The 23789-nt window shown below is 47.6% G+C and overlaps 2 protein-coding genes across 3 annotated transcripts in view; both read left to right on the top strand.

Annotated features, from left to right (window-relative positions):
• Positions 1-23789, top strand: part of HIPK2 (homeodomain interacting protein kinase 2) — a 143889-nt gene that overhangs the window by 629 nt on the left and 119471 nt on the right. The gene's annotated exons all lie outside the window — the stretch shown is intronic.
• On the top strand, positions 593-23669 carry LOC137442766 (translation initiation factor IF-2). Its single transcript, XM_068141739.1, has 3 exons — positions 593-788; positions 892-3191; positions 20683-23669. Exons 1-2 carry the CDS (start codon positions 593-595, stop codon positions 1860-1862), a joined length of 1167 nt encoding a protein of 388 aa, XP_067997840.1. The 3' UTR covers positions 1863-3191; positions 20683-23669.

Genomic DNA, 23789 nt, shown 5'->3' with positions numbered 1-23789 from the left:
CCGTCCCCCGGCGTTGTTGTAGGGAGACTGGCGGCGGCGGGGCACCCCCGCCCTGCCAAGCGCCCGGCTGGGAGCGGGGTGAGGCGCGGGGTCGGCCCCCCAGCTCTGTTCTCCCTCTTCCTGCCCTCTCCAGTCCCGCGGTCCCGGACACTCGGGCCCCGGCGGGGGGTGGTGGGTGAAGTCCGTGCCGGTGCCGAGCAGAACAATGAGGTGGACGGAGCTTGCCCTGCGCCTCCGTGTGTGTGTGCCTGCCTGCTCCTTGCTGCAATTTTCATTTCCAGGAGCTCCTTTCACCGATTTCCCAAGAGTTCCCCCCGCCGGGGCTCTCCTCCGGGGCGCGGAGATCCCGCCGGCAGCGGCGGTAGGGGACGGGGTTGCCGGCAGCAGTCTGTCAGCTCGCACGGCTTCTCCTTCAGCCCAGCCTGGGCTGCGGCGAGAAGCTCAAGTACCCCAACTTAGTTTTTTGGTGTTGAAAAAAAAGAAAAAAAGAAAAAAAAAAAAAAGAGACCAGGTTGATGTTAGATTGGCGCATGTTTCAGGGAGAGTGCTTTTAAAAAATTAAATGCATAAGGTTAAATTGAATCCCCTCGCGATGTATTTATCCTCCCTCGTCACCCCTCCCGGCTTGGCGCTGGCCGAGGAGCGTTACATAAACCGCAGGGACATCCACCCGGCCAGCGTTTTAACCCGCCCGGGGACCGGTCGGTCTGTGGCGGCAGAGACTCGGGCACCCGGCGGGGAGGAGAGGGGGCGGGGGACATGGTACTTTTCTCCCTATGGCGAGGCCGGTAAAACTTATCTGAGGAGAAAATCGAGCCCGGGCTGCAGCGCCCGAGAGGAGGACGCTCGGCGGGCGGTGTAAAGTTACCAGCCCGCCGGGTTATTTCTAAGCAACCCCGCGCTCACCGGCGGTGCGGAGTTTGGACTCGCGAGAGGCAGACAAAGAGGAGCGTTTTCGGCAGCGGAGGACGGCCGTCTCTCCGCGCCCTCGCCGCCGCCGTGCACAGGGCCGCCGAAGCCTGAGGGCGGCGGCGCCACCGGGAGCCGCGGAGGGGCCGCGGAAGGGACGCGGCGGCGGGGCCCTGCGCGGCGGCGGGCCGGTGTCGGCGGAGGGGCCGCGGCGGGCCCGAGGTGCCGGTCTGAGCCGGCCCGCCGGTGGCGCCCTCTGCCGGCCGCACCGCTCGGTCGAGCGGCCTCGGCCCCCGAGACCGGCGAGCCCTCCCCTGCGCCAGGGTCACCCCCGGTGCCTCACAACGGCCCCGGGCGACCGCGGGGGCCAGCTGTGGAGAGTGTGTATGGGGGGGCATCGCCAGCTGGCCGCCGCCTCTCGGCCGCGGCAGGGGGTCGCAGCCCCCGTGCGTACCTGCCCGGCCTCCGCCCGCGGCTCTTCGCCGGGTCGGGCCTGTACCCCCCCTGGCGCGGCCCCGGGTCACCGGCAGGCCGGTGAGGCCTGCCTGGCATCGTACTGCCCACTGCTGAGCTTGCCCAGCCCCTCCCGAGCGGGTGCTCCTGGCAGGGTGGGTAATGCGGCGATTCCTCTGAAGTTCGCTCTTCTCTGGGTAGCATGCCCCAGGCGGGCGGAGGTGCGGTGCCCCGTGGCGGGCGGCGGCGCCCGGCGGCTCCGCAGCGGCCGGGGGCGGAGTGAGGCACGGGGCCTGCGGTCAGCCCGACCGCGATCCCCGGCGCGCCGCAGCGGGCGCCCGCCGAACGCCTGCACGGCCGCCTGCCCGGAGCCGGGCAGGGCAAGGGAGGGGAAGGAAAAGAAGAGGCCTCGGCCGCAGCCAGCTCGGCCCGGCAGGGCGCCGGTTTCCTCCCGCGGAGGAGGCGGTGGTGCCGCACCGAAGCGTGCGGTGGAAGTTTAGCGGTTCCTTAGAGCATCTTAACTTCAGCGGCGCCCGGGAATCTGCCTAACTGGAAAAGAGAGCAGATGGGGAAAAAATGCCCTGAAAAGCAACTCGTAAAAACGAATTCCCTGCGACTGATGCAGAAGGGTCCGTGGCCAGGCTCTGCGGCAAGCCTCAAGCCTTAAAGTAGGTGAATATGCTAAATGACAGGAGCCAATGGGTAGTGTAAAGGCTGATAGGGATTGTTTTCTCTGGTTTCTGTTGCAGTATGTTTGCAGACTAAATTGCTACTGGATGACTTTGGGGGAAGTGGAGGAGGGGGTTAATGAATATTTTTCTCCTCCCAGTTGCCATGAAAGAGGTCCTTAGAATTCCCTGCAATATCATGGTGCATAGATAAAAACTTACTTATCACAGAATGCGATTTCCTCCTTGGAAGGAGGCAAGGACTGCCATCCTCTCTTAGGAGCCTCATGTTGTGTGCGTAATGAGTCTGGTCTGTAGCCCTCCCCTGGAGCATCAGGTACTATCAGGCCACTGAGGAAGAGCGAAGCAGCCAAGATCAGTGCTGGGAGGGGCAGTTGCTTTTCTGCTCCTGCCCTTGACAGAGTGGTCCTGAATGGCGCACACACATGCCCACCATCACCACTGCAAGGCAGGCCAGGGGAGGTGAAACAGTATCTTCACCGTACGGATTTCTATGCATAGGCTGTTTGACAGAAAAGGCGCCCCGGGAGGAAATGTGACACCTTAGAAGCCTTATGAAATGGTTCCAGTAGAAATTTAAGTGAGTGATAACATAGAGCACATGCACAAAGTCACCCGTGGTTCTCGATGAGGGTGGTGTGTGCCTGTGTGCACCAGCTAGCTTGAATACTAACCCTGGGAATCAGAATGGTGTCTCACCTAATATTAATAGGTGAGGCATGATAAATAAGTGAATATCTGGTGTGAAATTCTCTACACACACTGTGCCAGAAGAATTTTCCTATTCTCTTTAAGGATCTCAGAGTTTTTGCTGTCATCTTTTCCTCTACTGGGTTTTTCTCATTCATTTCTTTTCCCTGCATGTTGCAGAGCTGAGCAGCAAAAGGAAGGACATAAAAACCTACCAAGTGAAATAGAAGTAACACCACCACTCAATATTTGACCTGGATTTTAGTTTCGATTGTGAGCTGTACAGGAAATGTGTTGGACTTCAAAGTGGGCCTCATCATGTGTAATCCTGCATGGCCTCTGCCCCAGAGTTGGGGCAAACTAATGTCCACTGTGCTGCTTAGCACAGGAGATGTGACTTCCACAGGGGTGGCTGTATCGTCTTCAGAGGAGGTGAATGGCTTGAGGCAGGTGAGAATCTGGTTCTTTGAACTCTTAGTAGGCAATATAGCCCTTGCTGTGCAAAGTCATCATTGGAGTGCTTGTCGTGTGACGTTTTCTCCGATGCAGGGGACAAAGCCCTGCTCTACGGACCAGGAAAGACCCCATTTTAAAAGGGCTTGCTGCTAGACATAATCAGTCCTGGGCTATGGGTAGATTTCTGCCCTAGGTGGGTGTCTCCATCAGTTTCCTGGGTGCCTCACACCTGGCATCAGTCAGAATTGGGTAAAAAGAAATGTTTATACACTTTAACCTTTATTTTCTAAACAGCGATTACCTCTGTTTTGGTTTTGTTCCTCTTTGCTTTGCTCTTCTTACTTATTCCTGACAACTTTTTTGCAACTCACGGTGTATTTTTAGCAGCCGGGTTGCTAGTTTTCTATGTGGGTGGCTTATGGAATTAATCAAGGTAATATTTGTAAAGTGCAGCTCACCAAGGGTGCTGCTGCTGGAGCTTGGTGCAGGCAGAGACCTGCCTGTATGCTGTCCTTGTCACATGAGAGGATGTGAAGCCTGAAAATCTGAACCTGGACAGGTCGTGGATCAGATCCAGTTTAATGCTAGAAACAGGCCAGCCCTGCTGGGTTTTGAACACATCCTCAAAGCTCGTGAAAACCACACAAATCTTGCTCATCAGGAGGGTGGCACCAGTGAGGCAGAGTAAAGGTCTTTACTCCAAAGTTTGTGCAGGGAGATGATAACTCCAAGGCATTTCCTGTTTATGAATTAATAACCAACACTTCAACTAAGTCAATGCTGGGACCAAAACTGTGCGTTTTTATTAGCTCAGGATATGGCTATAGCCAGGGTAACAGGAAGCCCCCTCCAGTTATAATTATTGTTCTTATCTTGCTGCCGCATCTAGCGATTAAATGGGTTTGAGATCTAATGGGTGAAAAATGCTGGGTTATTTTCAGAAGTGGAAAGAGCGCTGCTGGAACCAAGGCCCAGGGCAGACAGACAAACAGTGTGCTTGGGTAAAGAGGCAAGCACAGTTACTCACCACAGTCAATGGCCCTTGGACTCCATGCAGTGCGTTCCTCTCTGTGGCTGTAACAGGTGGGGAAAAAAATCCATTGGCTTTGGCTGTACACCTCAGCTGTCAGTGAAAATGAAGTTACTGTAATTTTCCTGTGCCTCAGTTTCCCCATGTACACAATGGTTGCTATTTACTGCTCACTTTCATGTGGTGCTTTGAAACTGCTGGATGTGGTGTCATCCAGGCTAGGTAAAAGCCGTCTATGTGTCCTGATCAGTGTAGGCCTTCTGCCATTGGAAGACAACCTAGAGACCTTCTTTATGCCTGTGAGGGTTTTGAACTTAGGTGAACCTCTGGAAATTAGATTTATTCTAAGGTAGATAATGTACTTAGGTGGCTAAATGACTAAGAATGAGTTTTGGTCTCATTACAGCAGTGGCATGTTAAAAGTATGTAGATAGTCAATGAGGAGGAAAGTTCTGGGAAGTCAGATTGGTGACCTGAGCATGGAAGTGAATCCCTGTCCTGACTGTGGGCCTCACCAAGTGGGTTCCAGGTGATGAACCTGTCAGATGGCGAGGTCAAGGTTAAGTTTAGGACCTTGTGTTCAGACTAGGCTGAGAGACTCCAATATGAAACAAATTAGACCACTTAGGTGCAGGTGTCGAGGCAGCTGGCATACTGCATACCTTTGGTCAAGACTCTCCTGCAAAGGGGAGTTTACAAAGGCATTCAGTGGTGGGCTGGCAGCTATTATGGTGTGCCCATCCCTGTGTGTGTAGAGGACGGGTAAGATGAAACTGGATGTTTTTGAAAGTTCCACCCTTTTCCTTTCTGGACACAATTTAAGAAGGTATTTTAAGGTCTGTGCCTAAATTTAAGCTTGCAGGCAGTGCTGCTGACTTAATTAGAATTGTTTATGTCTTTAAAGCTGGCCACATGCTGAAGTACCTTTCTGACTCATGGCCTCTGTAGCCTAATCAGTCCATTTATAAAAATGAGGTTGGTTGCTCACCCTTACTAGGAAATCTCTGCCCTCTGAATGTGAAATGTTATTTATAGGGCTTTTTCTTGGTTTTGCAAGGTTAATTGTTGGACAACAAGAAGTGAGAATTAATTGCTATTTAGAGAAAAGGTTGTTTCTTCAGCTGTTTACATACCCCAACATGGACTGAGGTGTTTAACAGGTGGCCTTCTCTTTTGAAACCATTCCCCCTTGCCATACAAAGTCCAGCTTTTGTTTTGAAAATAAATGTGGGTGATAATTTCACTCCAGATAGAGCATTTAGCAGTTTGACTCTTTGTCATGGGGGAAGAGTAGAGGAGTATTACTGCTTCCCCCATTTACAGTGCAGAGAGTGTGCCTGAATTCTCCTTCATCTGGACACATCTGTAAGTAAGGGCCTTCCTCTGGAAAGCACAAGTGCATGTATTTTAGGATTGCTCTTGAAGACAGATAGCCTTCCAAGTAGGGTAACTTCAGTGGTAGAAGTCATTCTTCTAAGACTTCCACACACAGGTGAGTGGATGAGCAGCCCCTGTCTCTGTAGGCTGGCAAGGACATTGCCACATTACAAAATACCTTGGAGAGTCCAGATTCAGGACTAAAAGAATCAAAAAGCCATGCCATTAGAATTTATTTATTGAAAGTAATAATAAGCTGTAATGATGTGTGTTTATACAGTGCTGTATATCTTCAAGGTGCTAAATAAGGAGTGGCTGGCTGATCAAGCCACTGACAGAATGATGCCAAGAAACAGAGTCTGTTACTTACTTGCAGAATGGGTACAAAATAGGCAGTGGGAGGCAAGCATCCTTGAGATATAAGCCTCTCGAGCTGTTCCTAGGCTTGACTCTGATTTTGAGGGTGGTATCGTCAGCAACAGTGCCACTGAAACCTGAGGAGCTGTGGGGCAGGAAGCACAAACTCCACATGGTGAGCCTTAGCCCATCTATGTTGCATTCTGGAGGGAGAGGGAATTTTATGCTGGGTGAAGGATGGCATAGTGTGCTGCCTTGGTTTTCAGCATTTCCTGCCAAATGGGACATTTGCTTGGAGAAGCTGAAGCTCATGACTTACTCTCTGTCCTCCTCACCTTCCAGGATCTGTGCTGACATCTACCTCTGGAAGGGTGAAGTGAGAGCAATTGCATGTAACTCCTACCCTGGAAAGCAGGAAAAGGTTACCCTGCAAGGCACTGGTGTTTGCCTGAGATACTTGGGAAATTCAGAAGGGCAGCTGCCTTCCTTGTTCATTATAACCTTTAGTCCTTAAAGGCATTAGCAAGACCTGGAACAACAGTGTTACACAGTGGTAGTCTGCAGACTGACATCTCCTCCAGTTCTAGTCACTGACAGGTTTAGTTTGGTTTGTAGGCTATGCTGAAATGCCAAAGAAACTTCTCTCTCACCAAAATAATTTAAATCATAGGAAGTGGGCACAGACAAGACTTTGAAAAGTTTTTCAAAGCAGTATGTACTTAGTGTGTGCCTGTCCGTGTACAGTAACATGCTTGTCCACTGTATGCCCTCTGTATGGAAGGTCCACAGCCTGCCCAGGATGTAGTTGCTGCCCTTTGATTTGTCATTGAAAGGATTTTGCCTCCTCTGTAACTCCTCTCTGCTTTGTTTGCTGTGATTCCTTGTCCCATCTAGAGTGGATGTGGGAGAACTGTTCCTTTTTGACGTGTCTCTCCTTGCCTTTGTGTTCTTTAGGCTGCATTCTATCTCAAACATCGTTGAACTCTTTCTCCTGTGCCATGTTCCCTTCAACTCTGATCATCCTCATAGTTCTCTGCATTCTTTTTAGCTGGTCCACCTCTCTCTTGAGCAATACTGGCAAAGCACAGTGCTGTACCCAGGTCTTGCACTGGGCAAGTAGAACAGAAGCATTCCTTGACATTTGTTACAGGGCAGCATTCCTGTTTGGTTTAACTTCTGCCCTGTGACACCATTCACCTCTGTGTACCTTGTGATGTGCTGTGGCTCCCAGATTCTATGAGGCCTGATGTCTCAGGAGCCATGTTCTGTCCTGTATGTGTGTAGCAGGCCTTTCCTGTCTTAGCATAGGATTTTCCTACTTATCCCATTTGAAATTCCTCCTTTCAATTTGTCATGACTGTTTCAAATGAAAAGCTAATTCCCCTGACTTTGCAGTCCCTTCCTGCTTGGTGCCACCTGTCACCAAGATCAGCTTTGTTTTCCACTTTGCAGTGGAACAGAAAGCACAGAAGAGAAACAAACTGTTTCATAAAAATCAGGAACAGAATCTTGCCCCCAAAATATGAAAGAAAATGAAAAAAAAACACAGAACACTTGCCATTGTTTACACATGTCCTATTCTTTTACTCTCCTTGGGTGCTTTTGAAGTATTCCTAAGAATGGTTGTATTTGCTGTAGTGGTGCCAGTGCTGAATGAAAGCAGGACCTGACTGCACTAGGCATGACATTGACATCCACCCTAAAGGATTTGCATTTTGTGCAGATGATGACACAGCAGTGGATTATACAAACTGGCTGGGCTCTTTGGGGAGAGGAAATCACAATGTGTGGGTTTCATTAAACTTTTTTGTTAGAGGGATTCATTTGAGGAAGGGAAGGATGGGCTGGAGGTTGAGAAGAAATAAGTAAATAGGTCAGGAACAAGAAAGAAGAGGATGAGTGTGACGGGTGGGGAAGGAAGAGGGTGCAAGTGATTGTAACAGAAGGAAGGAGGTGACCCCTTAAAAGTACAGCCAAGGCCAACAGGAACAGAAAGTCAGGTGAATTGTTGAAGATCCCCACATGGCCTTTTTGCAGCTACCCTCACTGACTTCAGTCTCTTCTGTTTGTTTTTTTCCTGCTCTCTCTAACATCTTTGGAAGTAAAGGTGGGTGAGGACTGGAGGTACTACCTGTATCCTAGTGCTCACAGGCAGGACAGAGAGTCTACCTAGGAGTTCCCTAGCTGGAGCTGAGACCAGAGGCAAAACTGATGCTACAGCATTCCCATAAGAGCTCTGGTCCTGCTCTCTATATTCAGGAAATTCTAATGGGGCAGAGATTAGCTGAAACACCATCACTTTTCACTGATCTGAGATCTTTGGGGTTTCCTCCCTTGCTGCCATTGTCTTTCTCATGATGAAGGTGGCTGTGCAGGAAGAATTTGAACTGCAGTCCTCCCTCCTCCTCCTTGGCAGGCTGTACATGCTGAGTGTTCCTGCAACCTGTACATGATGTCCTTAAGGGCACGTGTAACTGTCCTACCCTCTGTCCTCACATCTGCCCTTCTCTCACTGTCAGTCCAGGTGATCAAAATGGGTATGAGTGGGGAACCACAGCCAGCAGTGCCTGAGCTTACGGGTGAGAGCTGCACGTGCATCATGCCACACATGGATGTGCAGTGCCTGAAGGCTGGGTGTGTTTGCAGCACATGAGGCTCAATGTACTGTTTATTAGCAGGTCAGGTATGTCGGTACACTTGGCAGCGAGTCTGTAAGATTATGGTTTTCCTTTCGGGTGAAGAGAGCAGGAAAATCTCTTTTTTGTGCTTGTAGTGTAGGGGTCAGGGGGTTTATTTGCTACTGGATGTGATCCAGTGATTTTGGTGTGTCTCTGCATAGATCGGAAACAGCAGAGAGGAAACAGTCCAGGAGGCTCCTGGAGTGTGTGGAAGATAACTTCCTGATACAGCTGGTGTGTGAGCCAACTAGGGAAGGCACCTCGCTGGACCTGGTTATTGCAAAGAGAGGACTTGTGGGTGATGTGATGGTTGGAGGCCACTTGATAGTGATAGGACAAGAGAAAATAGCCTGAAGTTGTGCCATGAGAAGTTTAGATTGGACGTTAGGAAAAATTTCTTCACTGAAGTTTGTCAATGATTGCAACATGGTACCCTGGGAAGTGGTGAAGGTGGAGTGACCATCCCTGGAAGTATGGTGGTGCCTAGGAAGGTGATTTAGTAGTGGTCTTAGTAGTTTATGATTGGACTTGATGATCTTAGAGGTCTTTCACAACTAAATGATTCTATGATTCTGTTTATTTTTGCTTGAAGATAGGAGTTTTGATTTTCTAGTTAGAGAAAGGCACACAGGATGGTGAGTGGCCATTAAACTCCCTAAGTATTAGCTGCTTTGGGGAGGTGTTCTGCTAACACTTCTGGAGGGAATGTTACAGCAGATGATGGAGTGGGTTGATGGGGAGTTGGACTCTAGCACCAAGCCTCAGAAAATACCCAGTCCCAAAAAACTTGCGGAACGTTGCAGGGAAAGTTTGTTTTTCTCAGGAAGATCCTTTAGCTTTCCCAGAATATTTTTACTTGTAGGCAAAATTTGTAAGCATTCTTTATTTTTAAAACAGGGTTTATATTCTGCTCTTGTCTGCAGCAGTGCCTGCACTGAAGATGCATTTATCTTTTCCATGTTAACACTTGCTGTTATGGAAGTGTCTCCTGCTCAGCAGCTGTTTGTAGGTGTGTTTTTTTTCTCTCCCATCATCATGTACCTTTCCTTCCTGTTCAAGGCACCCATAAACCTCTTGCAGTGACATCATAGCTGTTTCCATAGCAACAGATTATGATACTAGAACAGGGGATAATATCAAACAGGAGGAGGAAGAGATAAATTATGGTGTTTGTGTGCATGTGTCTGAGGGCTTGATTATATTCCTGCGTCTCTTCTGAGGATGTTGTCTGCCTGGTTTCTCCTCTGTTTATCTTACATGTCTTTTAAAGGTTAGGAAAATGTGAAGAGAAAAGAGAGATCTGGAGGTCAGAACAATACAGACACATATTTTTGATGGTCTCTGCGTAAACCAGTAGGCTGAGTTGTGGGGTTTTTTGTTTTTTTTTTTTCTCTCAGTGGTAACTCTCCTGTGTCTCCTGAGAGTAATCTAAGTCTGGAGAAAACTTGCAGGCATACCAATCCCCTGGTGCAGCTTCCCTTTTTATTTTAATTATGACTTATTTGTAACCACTAGCAGCAGGGGTCACAAATCAAGGATCTCTGTGATGCAGGTTTTCCAAAAGATGGACAAATGTGTCATGGGATTACCCAGAAAGCTTGCAACCTGTATTTGAGAAAAGATACAACAGGTGCTAAAACCAGCCAGAGCTGGAAGGGGAGGAGGGAGAAGTACCCACCAGGAAGGATATCAGCAGAGGTATGATCTCTAGACAGTGTTCCAGCCTGCCCAGAAAATGGTTGCAGTGCAGGTGGGCTGAGCCTCACCCCAGTGTTAGCTTTTCAGAGTGATGTTTCTGGAATTGCTGTGCCAGAGGTGGGTTTTGTACCTGTTTTGTAACCAGATGCATTGGTCTTCCAGGGCTTTAGACAGTCCCTCCGACAGGAGCTGACAGCAGCTGGGTTGCAGAGGGATGAGTATCCATCTTGCTCCACGCATATGTTGGTAGGAAGGCTGTTTTCTTTAAAGCTGAGGCTGGAGGTGAAGAGCATGCAGCTAAAATTCATGGGGTTTTATTTTCTCCTAGGCAGCATGTAGTGTTGACAAATTCCAAGTAGTTTGGCAAGGATATTCAGCAGGTCTCCATTTTGCTTCCAGATAGCAGTAATTTCTGGCTATCATTGCTACTTTCCTATTTAGATGATTGACTTCAAAAGCTGGAGAAAAAATTCTGTGAAAACACTCTTAGATACCCCAATAACTCTGTCTGCACAATCTTTAATCTTCTTGTGGCAGAATTTCTGGGCAGTTAAATGGACATTGCTAGTCTTTAAAAACCCAGGATTACCTCTAACATGGACAGTCTTTTGTGGTGCTCTTGAGCACTTCAACACTGACAGTTTTGATCCCAGGTTTAGGCACTCTGATGCCCTGGGAAGGAGTATAAGGGAGAGGTCTGAGCAGAGCAGTTTTTGGTCCAGCCTAGTGACACGAGGATGGAGCGGAAGTGGTACACAGGAGGAATCACACGAGCCACTCAAACTCTTCAGTGCCATCGGGGGTTAAAGTTGCTCAGAAGATAAGTGAGCACAGAACACCTGAACAGGATTTAATAGGTCACCTTCATGGAAGCTTATCAGGAGCCAGTAGAGACCACAGAGGGCTGGTTGAGTGTGCATCCCCTGCACAGTGCCAGCATGCCATGCTAGGTCACAGCAAGCTGACAGTGTTGTCTTGCAGGGAACACACTTCCACAGTCAGACCTTGGGGTGATGGGTGCAAGGGAAGCTGGAATGAGGTCCCTTGCAGAGTGAAGAGAGGTCACAACCTTTTCTGTGAAGCCAGATTAAAACAATAGGATGACTCTTGGCTAGAGTCAGTTTATGGACAACATGGAGAAACCCAGGACTTTGTAACTCCTCCAGTGCTTGTGCTTACAAAACAAGTGGGGATTGTGGCAATGCCAGCGATGAGCAGTGTGAGCAATCTGGCAGTGTAGGCCTGGAGCCTGACACGATGGTAGGCCATGCTCAACGTAAGTGCAGAAGTGGCTAGCAGTGTAGCAAACCAGTGCTGTGCCTGCAGCATGTAGCTAAAGCAGGGCACTGGTAGCTATAAACATAAGAGAGTTATCTTGGAATAACAGGACATGCACCTGCATCAACAGCCTCATGTGTCATTAGTAGTTTGACCAATAATCTGTAATAGTGCGATGTGTGGTCACTCCTGGGGAGCCAATGAAGCTGTGCTCTCCGAGTTTATATAAGTTGTAGAAGTTCCCTTGATATGCACTTCACCTCTTTTACTTTACTTTGCTATGCTATACTCACTATGCTCACACCATAGGCCTGCAATACCGGAACAATAAAGGAACAATACTCGATCGTATTGCTCGTCCGTATTGACTCCAGTCTCCGTCGCCGACAGGGGATCACAGTCATGAATACAATTACGAATTCCTTCATCTCTTGTAGTCCTCTGACTGGCACTATCAGAAAGCTGCCTTCCTATCTAACTCCCATTCTCTCAACATCAGAATGCACATGTATTTAGTAAGTGGGGGTCAGGAACAGATTGCAAAGCCCACTTCGAAGTAGTCACACCGCCCAGTAAGGACATGTGAAACCCAGACATGAGCATATGTCATTGATGTGGGTGATGGTACTTGCAATGTTATTTTCTTATTGGTTTTCTGAAACTGGATAATAAGAGTGCACCTTCCAAATGCCTATGTTGCCTGAAAGCATGTGCAGGTCAGAGGGGACAGCAGATGCTGTCATTGGGCCATGTGTGTGAGAGCACAGGTGGGAGAGTATATGTGTGTGTGTATGTGGGACTCTTCCCATGTTTGCAGGCATGTGTATGAGCGTGCACATGCTTTTGTATGTGGTTCCATTCCCTTTGTCCAGGGAAGGAAACGAGGTTCTGATTCTCCTTAGAGCTATTGTGCCATTCTCGCAGCGAATTGTGTTTGTACCAGGGCTCTTTTCTGCTGCAGGGAATGAAGAAGGGAGATTTATTATAAATATAAATTAGGCTTCCTGTGTGTTTGTGAGTTGTCACAGCCTGTACAGGAGGAAATACAAACAAGGTGAAAGTTGGATGTTTATGTGGAGTGATGCTGTGACAGTGTATGTGTTGCCAGGAGTGCAGTCTGCATAAGGGATTGTGTCACTGGTGTTGAGTGTAGAAGGCTGTAAATCACAATGTGTTCAGGAGGGAACACTACCACTCTGACTGAAAAAGGCAGGGAGAGGTTTTTTTGAAGAATCAGACAAACAAAAGGGTTACTAGAAATCCAAGCTTGAAAAGAATATCATCCAAGACACTTTGACTGGCAGTGATCTGCAATCCACGTCCACCAGCTCGTCTCCATCATGACCCAGAACCCAGTGTCTTTTACACACCTCTCCCAGTGCCAGGTTTTGGTACCCCTACTGGACCAGTTCTTGGATATTTCTGCAGCTCTGCTAATGTATCTGAGGTTTGTCCTCCTGTACCCTCAGTTGTGTCAGTGACTTTGGCCTGTGCTATAGCTTGCATTTGTATGCAAGTGCAACATTCCCTATGGAATCTATATCCATTTAGATGTGTTTACCATATCACTGTATCTAATATAGGTGAGACCACCTCAGTAAAGTAGCTTTTACCTTTTTCAGCATCCTTGTGGGTAGATGCCTGAATCCTGATTTTGTTCTTGCTCAACTGTGAAGTCAAGCTACAGACTGTGGAGTTCACCTCTTTAGAACTGAGCTTGGCTTAAAAGTTACTCTGTGTTCTTCCAAAATCATTGCTGTTTCCCAGAGGAGCACTTGAGTCATTATCAAATCCTGCATTTCCTCTCAGCCAGAAAGGGTTGAAGGGGTTTCAGGAAGAGGATGCTTTACAAGGAGATGTCTGCTTTCCCTTGCCATGCCGTGTCACAAACAGACACTGAGACTCCTGCCAAAAAGCTGCTACAGGCAGAAGTTAATGTGTAAGAGAAGAAGAGGGTAGGATGTGAGTGAATATCAGGGTAGGACAGGGTTTCAGGTGTGGATGCTTGATTCTTTTGAGAGTGTGCACAGTAAACCAGATGCTTATGGCAGCACTAGAGGTGAGCTAGCAAACGTGGTTGTGTCACTGGAGCCAGTTGCAGGTCATAGTGTTTCATCTGTTGTTATTGCAATTGGTACTCCTGTCCAACTCACCCTCTTGTTGCAGCCAGTCTGGTGAGGGAAATGGGGCATTTACTCTTCTTGAGTGTTTTGTGTTTGTTATTCTGTCCCCAGCACCCTCTTCCCCTGTGCTGCCCCCTCTCCAGCACTGTCCTGTCATGTTTGGATGTGCTTGGTTGAAGATGACCAGCCCACGTAAGGTGGGCATTGGGGGGAAGAAGAACACAGGCACAGTTGCATGGGCAAAACACCCTCTGGTTACTGGGAATTACTTGCTGAAAGGCAGATACAGGGATTACTTGGTTAACTGAGGAAAGGGAAGCGGGAGCCTCTCCTGGTGATATCAGCCCTCCTGCCTTGCCTGCCTGGGACATGGGGAGGTCTGTGGGAGGCAGGCTCTCCCCATCTCCTGCTCTGAGTGGATGGGCTGCCCATCATCCAGCCTGCAGAGCACTCACCCACTTTGCTGTTGGAAGTGGAAACCCAGCAGCACACAAGAGCTGTGAAATCTAACCCCGTGTTGGAACAGGCTGCACTTAAGCCCCATACAAGCCCTAATTTGAAGGCTTAAAGGGAACTGAAGTGCGGCACCAAGTACTACAGCTGAGCGTCACCCTTCATGAGCTGTGACAGCCTGCCAGGAGGGAAACTAAGGGGCAGGACAGCCTCTGCCTTCCCAGCAGGGCCAAAAATCTCCAGTGAAACTTCTTGGACCCAATAGAAAAATGTTGGATTTCATTAGGTTTTAAACTGTAAAAATGAGATTTGATGAATTGCAGCTGGCAGTTCTGACCCTTCTGGTTTTCGCTGGATGCCCAAAGAATTTGTTGCCTCCAGCTCAGCTGGTCTCCATGCATCCGGTTAGGTGTGTTCATCCCTATAGTTCTGCTGCTGATAACAGCTCTCCCTCTCTCCAGCCTGTTCACTGCTTCTCTTTGCAGGCAGCAGGTTCAGTTTGTGGCTAGCAGCAGATATACAACCCTGTGCCATGCTCCTGAAGGCCACATGTAGCCTCTGTGGTGGGCCTCAGTCACCTTCCACTTCTTTCTCATGCCTGTGTCCCCTCCTGTCCACATTTGCTGTCTGTAGAGGGACCCCTTTCATCTGGTGTCTCTCAGGGGAATGCCAGTGTCCCTGCACTGCTGGAGTGGATGAGCTGCCCAGAGCATAGGTAGTCACAGCAGGCTGAGGTTCACCATTTGTTCCTTTTTCTTGGTAAGTGATCCTAGTTGTATTTGTTTGTTACAATAGGGCCATGTCAGCATTGGATGCTTTTATTTATTTTGCATCCCCATTACTGCTTAAAACACAGATGTAGTTTTAGGAAAGTCAGAATTAGCTAGGCTTGGGAGGAGGATTTTGGCAAGGGGCAGATCTGTGTTCAGATTGCATCTGAAGATGGCCTCCAGCAACATGCCTGCTTTGTTGATGGGAATCACACGTGCATCTATGTGCCTATACAGACCCATATCTGCAGATATCCCTGGGGGCATCCTGTGGCATCCTGCCTGCCTTCCTCCCTTTGTCAGGTCCATGGGAATCCATCCCAAAGCTGAAATTGCTGAAGTCTGGAAGGTAACTAAATCCTAGGTCTCATTTGCACAAACGTATTTGGTTCCAATCCTAAAGGCATCTTGCCTTCCCCTGACTATTCCTTCATTTCAGAAATGGGTAAATTTCATTTGGATTAATTTTTTCAAAACACTGCAAAGTGTGGCTGAGGGTGGGAGCCTTTTGAATTACATTTGGCATAGAAGGTGTAAGGAGGAGGGTAAGACTCTATGGGTGTTTGTCGTTTATGCACTGTCAGGAGGGAGCACTGAAGGGACTGGGTATGCCAGGAGAACAGTGATGATATTTGCAGCCTATTACATGTAGGTCTGCTGCTCAGATCAGAGCTCTCAACTTTCTTCTGGCCCAACATATGAGACCCCACACACTGGGTCACATTTCAGGCATCTGGTGGATAGATGTCCTGTCCTATGAAGGGAGACAGGCTCTGTGGCAAGGTTGCTGCAGGAATGGGATGCAGTGCTGGCTAGCTAGGCTGCTTCCAGGGCAAGAAACCTGCAAGATGTCCCTGCCTTTCTGAGGAAGTGGCCATCCCTTTAGTGGCAGGCGCTGTGGAGCAAAGAAGACTCAACTGATTTCTGCCTTGCAGACAGAAGGTACAGATCTACTGACGAGCTCATGAGGAGGCAGTTGTGATTCACAGATTTGCTGAGGGTCAGTGGTGGTGGCACATTGGTATTGAAGGCCTCACCACTAGCAAAGTTTTTGTTCACATTTACTGGCTGCTTACCAGCTCTCAGAAGCGTTACAAAGGGTGACAAATAGCTAAGATGGTCTGTGAGGTAGGGACAAGGCCAGGCTACCCTGCTGTGTCTCCCTCTGGAAGACAGGAGGACTCTGCCTTCCTGGTGGGAATTCTATACAAATATGAGTCATGCTGTGTGCACTTGGTGCTCTGTTTCCAGAGCTGCCAATTCAGTGTCTTCCACCTGTACCAGCTCTCTAGGAGGAAGAAACCAAAGGGTTAGAAGCTTGTTCAAACAGAGACTGTCTGTTGGAGGATTTCCCCTAGCTCTCCTGTTACTGTCGGCAAAGGAGAGGGAGAGGTTTACATCCTCTGCCTTTCAGCCAGAAAGAATGCATGTATTTGGGGGCTCCTTGCTATGCTGTCTTGCCATGCTCATGGGTTTCATGACACCTCTTTTAGTACCTAAGGAAAGGTGTGAAAAGGGAGGAGGTGGAGGAGGAGGAGATGGAGGTGGTGGTGGTGTAAGTTAATATAAGACCCAGTGGGAAGCAGTGGCAGGCAGTATTATTTCAGTGGTTTGAGCCAAAACTTTCTCTCTCATTAAATTACAACTAATGCAAGTAGCATTGTGAAGGAGGAATTTGGGAACTGTTGTTCATCATCCAATCACTTGTAACGAATGTGCTGCTCAGTGCCATAGCCCATAGCCTAGTTGAGAAGTAATTCACTTGGTATTTGCAGGCATGACATGCATGCCAGAAGAATTCCACAGTTAGCATTGTTCCAGCATTAGCAAGGGGATATGAAAATAAATGATGAACTATTGTTTTTCATGACTAAGTCCAGGCTTTTCACTTGTCTGTCTTTTTCCCTTGCTCCATCTGTGGAGGGAGGGCTTTCCCATTCCTTTTGCGTTTGGAACAGGCAGGTTGTATCCTCCATCATCCCAGCTTCCTCATCCCCTTCCCAGAGCAGCAGCACCCTTCCACTGCTCCCTCTGCCTGTCCTGTCCTAGGTTTGGAGGTCATCCACAGAACAATAGGATATCACCGCAGAATGATACAATATCAGTGGGGACTCCATCATTTTGTTATGGGTCTACAAAGCTGTTTTGTCTGCCATCCCTCAAGGCCTGCTCTCCATGGTTGCACTGGCAGACTCAAAGTTTGGTGGCAAGTTTGTTACTTTGAGGTCATCAACAAGCCTTAAGTGACTCTTCAATTAAAAAAATTAAGAAATAAAGAATGCTCTTGAGGTAGCTGTCAGTCTGCATGTGCAGGAGCAGAGGCAACAGCCTCTGCTGGGGTCTGCTGGCAGTGGCCAGCGCTCAAAAAAAGTCCCCAGGGCAAACAAGGGATCTGTGACCTGTGGTTGTGAAGGGTATCCCAGTGTGCTTTCCTGTGTTTTCTGCAGAGTTTTATAAATGTGAAGGAGTTAAACATTATAGGGGAATGAGGCAGTTAAGCATCACTTATCTCTACTTTCTACCAAAGAAGAAAGTGTGGCATTTTCAGAGATCAGTCCTATTTCTGTGATCATCAGTTCGTAGGGCTGGTTTAAGCTGGCACATAAGCACCCACCTGCACAAAATAAAAGACTTCTTTGGAAAACCAAACTAAAATTTCCCTGTGAAATCCTTAGATGAGTCAGTACTGGTGCTATGCAGGATTCCTGTGCTCCTAATCTTATTCTTAATGAACTAACCCAGGCAGTCTTTCATGTCACTGAGTTGCTGCTCACTCCAGTGGCCCCAGCCCACATTGGCTCTTTAGCAGAAGGCCTGGCTGAGCTGAAGGCAGATGGTAGGTTAAAAGCTTGTGCTGATCCTCCTACTATTAACTCTACCACTCCTCTGTGCAGCAAGCTGCTCCCTTTTAACATCAGCAGAACTGTTTTTAAGAGCCCTGCGGCCCAACCTCGTGTGACAAGAGTACATTTTGTCATGGAAAAAGATGCCTTGGCAAACTTTTGAGTGTAAGCTGTTAGGGTAACCTCAAGATGCTGGAAGAAGGAGCTATAGGCTTTGAGGAAAGAGCAGCAGCCAGTTGAAGGTGTTGTGTTCCTTCCTGAGTGGGAATGCAGGAAAGCCATTGCTTTCCCCCCCATTTTCTTTATTCATCCTCTCACAGGAGCAGTGTGCACACCGGAGTGTTCTGTGACGTTGCTTTGCACGTAATCTTGGTTATGAAATCCAAAGCTATTGGGTCAGTCTTCTTGCCCAGCCCCACACCGTGCTGCCAGCATACCTTGGCACACAACAATTCAGGGCAATTGCAACGTCCCATGTCTCAGAAAAGAGGAGCTTGTATCCCTATGCCTCAACTATTCCACTCAGCCCACTCACAGCCATTGCAGCTATTGCTAAGGTCCTTTCCAATGGGAAGCAATAACCTGCAATTGATTCTTCTCCAGTTTTGCAGTGTGCATAAATGGGGTGGTGGAGACACTGATTGTGAAGCCATTAACTTGTATTTACTTGTGATACAAGAAAACAATTTCAGTTCAGACCTCAAAGGGCAAGCGGAAGCGTGTGACCTCATGGTATGAAAAAGCAGGAGGAGATTAGTAAACAAGTAAGTTTCTGAGGTACACAAATGTCCATGGGGAAAAAAAGAAATCTCTTACTAGAACAGTCAGTTTGTCTGCGTAAGACAGGGTTATGGAAATGACTAATTTGCTGTTTCTGTTTAACATACAGTTTGATTCAGTCATTCCCTCTTTGATTTAGGCACCTTCCTTTGCTTTCCGTGCTCCCTACCTTGCTTTGTTTTTTTTTCTGTCTTTTAAGAGACAGGAGAGTGGAAGGGCTCAGTGAGGAAGGAGTTAAGGGAATGCTCAGTGGGGATTATAAAACAGCCAGGCACTTGGAAACAGTTAAGAAGAGAGAAACAGATCTGCCAGGAGGGAGTGTGGCACTGGAGCCGGTGGTTTATTTTCATGCCTCCCTACACAGCGATGCAGAAGGCTCTCCTACAATGGGGACAGAGGTAACAGTGGAGGGGAGCGGGATCGGTGCCAAGGTGGGGGCAGTAGGGTTAAATGGGGAGTGGACTTTCCCAGCAGAAAGTTGGCAAGCCTTCCCACTGATCCTCACTGACGTGCTCTGCTGTGGATGCAGGTCATTCCCATTCAGGATGGTGGGAGGTAGCACCTACCTGGGGGGCAAGGTGGCCACTTTGTGTGTGGGACATTGAGGAGAGTGGTCTGTGCACTCTTGGCACTGCATTGGAAAGGTGAGTACAACAAAGTCTACTCAAGCGTGGTGCTGAGAGCAAAGCATGGGCAGGTCTGTGCGTATGCCTACGTGAGCATAAGTTGCATATGAGGTCCCACGTGAGCATGGCTGTGGGTGCACATCTTGTGCGAGCCCATGGGGCCAAGAGGAGCCTTCTGTCATGCCCTAATGAGGTGGTCTTGAGTCACAAGGAGCGGTTGTTGTACACGTCCTGCATTCATGCTTCAGAAGCCCAGCTGAGACCTCTGTATGCTGTTAGGCACCTTGACAAGGACAGAGACTCTTGGTCCTGGGAAGGACAGGCTAGTACAGGCACCTGGAGGCAATGTGACCCAACAGGCCAGGTTGCTGGCATGGCCACAGAGAGAAGTCAGGTTGCTTCAGGCTTTTTCCATGGTGTTCACCACATGCCTGCTCTTGGGCAGTTTGAGGGACAGTGCTGATTCAAGTGGTGAGTTAAGAAGTGACATGAATACAGGCCCTGTCATCTCCTCCTGGCTTTTCAGCTCTGTGCATAAAACATCATAGTGTTTGCAGTCATGTGGTAGCAGGAGCTTATGGGGTAGTGACAACAGGGAAGTACTGCACGTCTGCACTTCTGAGACCCATGTTTCTTGGGGGAAAAAAATACCACAACAGATGCAACTATTGGAGCCAAAGAATGTGTAGAGAAGGGTTAGTCACTCCGCAAGTATCAGGGGCTCACCAAGGAGATAGCAGGAGTTTGCTGACTAATGTTGATAATGTTCAAGGAGTAAATGAGAAACACAGAGGGAAACCCCTCTGTTTCTGAATTTGGAAGGGGAAAAAAAAAAAAGAGGAGAGGAAAAGAAAGGGAAGGAAGATGTACAGTTACTAATCAGCCCCCAAAGTCTCTGACCTATATCTCCTCCTTTCCCTGGAGTCATTCTTGAAATGAAAAATTAATAGAGAACAACCAGGTTTTACCTCCAGGGTACCCTTTCAGGCTGCTATGTGCTGCAGGCTGAGACCTGTGGCTAGGACTTTGGTATCACTCATCGCAATCCAGAAAGCAGAGTGCTCTCTGGACAGCATTGTGAGGACATCCAGAGACTGAAAGCGAGAAGGTAATCTCCTCTCTGGGAAGGATGGTCTCTGGCTTCAGGGAGTTGGGAAAAGGATTTTGAGCAGATACGCTTGGTTAAAGTAGATCAGGGAAGAGGGATAGTCCTTGAAGTTTATCATGGGAAATGGAGGTTAGAAGACACAAAAGAAGTATATCAGGTCATTAGCACTATCAGGGCCGAGTTCGCTGTGTCTACAGAATATTCTTCCCCCTCTTCCTTTTTTAAGAGGAAAGAGTATCCTTAGATAAGCTGAAACCTAAGGTTCTGGGTCAGGAGGTTTCATTTCCCAGTTCTACTGCTGCTTTGTTCTTTAGGCTTGAGCAAGTCACTATACTTTATTCTGGCTCCACTTTTGCCTCTGTAGGGTGTGGATTGGGATACCTTTTGCAAAGCATTTTCAAACCTGTTGAAGAAAGGAAGGACATCATTTTCCAAGGTGACCAGGGTCCAAACATTGCAACAGCCATGTGAAGTGCAGGAGGAGGAAGACTGATGCTGTGAGACTTCTGCCTGCACTGGAATAGGTTCTGTGCCTGTGTAGCATGTCCAGACCTTTGGGCACTGCTGGATTAATTTCCTTCTATGTATGCATGGGAGAGGTGGCACCGTGTGACCACTAAGTGCCTTGGAAAGAGGTCACCCACCATGGAAGCAGAACTAGTTTTGAGGGGATCTGAGCATAAGTGAAAATCTGCATGTTTACCATCTCCTGGTGTTGGATTAGCTCAAGTTAGATGTCCAGGATCACTAGCCATATTTAATGTATAGGTCTGGATGTGTCATGTTATCTTTGTTATAATCCTTCAGTGCCTAGCTCCTTAGATGTTTGCAAGATATGTCTCTTACCTCTATCTTTTGTGATAAATGTCCTCTGTAACCCTGAAGGGCCGGAAGCGGAGCCATCCGGGCTGTCTCTGCATGGACTTCTGCTTCCAATATTAGGATGCCTTATGCAGCCTGAGAAACTAGGTTATATAGCAGCTTTAATGGGGCTTTTTCCAGACACTGATTGACCTCATTCCTCGGACCAGCTGTTTTATTTATTAAGCAAAATAGGAGAAAAAAAGAGTGCATCTCCTCCATAAATGTGATTCATTGTGGAGAATATATTTTTGGGGGGTTTCATAAATTGATGTGGAACTCTTTTACTTCATATTAATTTTGCAAATATTAATTTATACACCAGGAATTAGGAAGATTTGCCTCTTCATCTAATCCTGTTTCTAGAGAGAGATTTACTTAATGTGCAGTGTAATTTGTCTAATGTGCAATTTTGTGTATAGAGTGTACCCAGATCCAGTAGAAACAGTGGGTATAATAAAAGAGAGCACTGTAGTGCAGTGCTGCAAATCCCTCTGTAATTAAAAATACTAAATTAGTCGATGTTAGTGCAGTCAGGAGACATTGCTAGCTGAAAAGCAGGGATATGTGGTCAGAGTTGTCAGTGCAGGACAGAAAAACTGGGTCTGCCTTCATCTGTGCGTGTGTGAGGTATGTGACTAGGGGAGGGACAGTGTATAATGTTCGTCAGCAAATCTGGGTAACAAGGGGGAATCACCAGGAGTTATCCCAGGGCTGCCCTGCATGTCCACAACGTGATGGAGGAACCAGCTCTGCCAGCTCCCACATTGTCTCACTGTTTCCCTCCGAGTCCTGAGCACACTTGGTGGACAGTTGCAAGGCTGGATTTTGCACTTTTACAAAGAAGTCTCTCAAAAATGCTGTATTGGGCTGAAGAAGGCTGGCACCAGCGATACCTTGATTTATTCTCCCCAATCCTTGACTGTGTTTTTGTCCGTCTTGTCTTTTTCCTGTTGTTAACACAGGTAAGCCTGAAATTTTCAGATGAGTCTTTTCTCAGGATTTTGTGAATTTCCCTGTAAATAATCAGGGGAAGGATCAGTTTATACCACTGTAAGATTCACTGCCTCAGCGTACTGCCCATCTGCCAGTGCTATATCCAGTGCTGCCTAAAGTGCCTGACACTTGCTCCCTCTTTGTGAAAGGAGAGGAGGAAGGGTGGTGCTTATGCTCTAAAGCAAAAATTGCTATTTGGAATTGAGTAACAAGACATTGTTGTGCATTCAAGTTAAAAACAAATGGATCTTGTTTATCTTAACAGAACCAGGATATGAAATAAAGCTTTAGCTACAGTTTGCTTTTAAGTTTGACTTGATTCTGTTAGTGTAACGTCAGGGCTGTGTGGGTTTTTTTTCAACAGCTGGATATTATCATCCAAGAGAAGGAAAAATGTATGTTATGGCAATGACCTGCTGCTGAGGCCATCCAACAGCTTTTCCTATTTTAAGAACCTTTTTTGTTTATTTTTCACAACTTTACCAAACTTAAACTCTCTGGGCAAAAATGGTCCATCCCAGCTGCCTGCCTCAGAATGCCTGTTTAGAAAACAGCTCTCTTCTGTTGAACTTTTTGATGTATGTTAAATACAACAAATGTACAATTACATTAGAAAGCAAGCCCCCACCTTACCAAACCAATAAAATTTGCATGGTATATATGTCAGAGGCACCACTTCTGCTGTCTCCAAGAACGTCAGCCCAAGCTTAGCCAAGTTCCTCAGCAGACAAAACAAGCCTCTGAAGGATTTGCACCTAAGAGTTTCAATTAAGCATTTAAAATTAGTGGAAGCTTTTCATGCTAATCTCTCTGTGCCTCAGTTCCCTGCCCATGACAGGGACAACACAGAGTCTTACTTTATGAGGGCATTGCAAAAATACATTCCTTCATGTTTGTGAAACATTTGGTTACTCTAATGATGTGTACTGTAGGAAGGTCTATGAGTAAATAACTAATTCCATCTGCAGAGCAGTGTGCCTGATACCTAGTCAACAAGGCTCGGGGCCACGCCTCAGACAGTGTGGAGAGAATGAAATGGTAGTCGCTCGCTAGGTGAGCATTCTGTATCCTGCTGTACTGGGTGAGGCCAAGGTCCTGTAGAAAAATAGCCTGTGATTATGTGATTAACAGCTCTGCCACAGTACACAGGCAAGAAAGAGGGCTGAAGGAAGGTTGCACAGGCAGTCGCAAAGCTGAGGGTTCCTAAGCCTTTCATTCTTGATTTAGAGTTTTAAATAGTCTTGCTTTTTGCCTTTTCTGCTTTCCAGGTGGTTGTCTATCATGCAGAGTGGCCGTGAGGAATAATGATTGGCCTCTCTCTTGGAAGAAGATAAATGCCTGGTGCTGTTGATCATCAAGAGAGGAAAATTCCTGGTGAAGCCTTGCATCCAGGCATTGTGTACAGGAGCATATATGACACTCAAATTAGAGAGGTCAGGAATGGAGGACAAAGGCAAACAGTCTGAGATGTCTTTTTTTCACCCTTTTAACAGCTGTTGGATTTATGCTGTTCTTTAATAGTACTGCTACTTGCCATTAAACAGCAGTGCCACAAACCAACAGACTTACAAGTTATTTTAAAGAAGCTTTTTGCTGTGGGTCTTATGGAAAGGC

This window comes from Melanerpes formicivorus, unplaced genomic scaffold, assembly GCF_026170545.1.
Source record: "Melanerpes formicivorus ecotype bairdi unplaced genomic scaffold, bMelFor1.0.p_v2 SCAF_8, whole genome shotgun sequence".
Lineage (NCBI taxonomy): Eukaryota > Metazoa > Chordata > Aves > Piciformes > Picidae > Melanerpes > Melanerpes formicivorus.
Note: the sequence above shows the minus strand (reverse complement) of the source record. Positions and strands in the feature narration are given on the sequence as shown.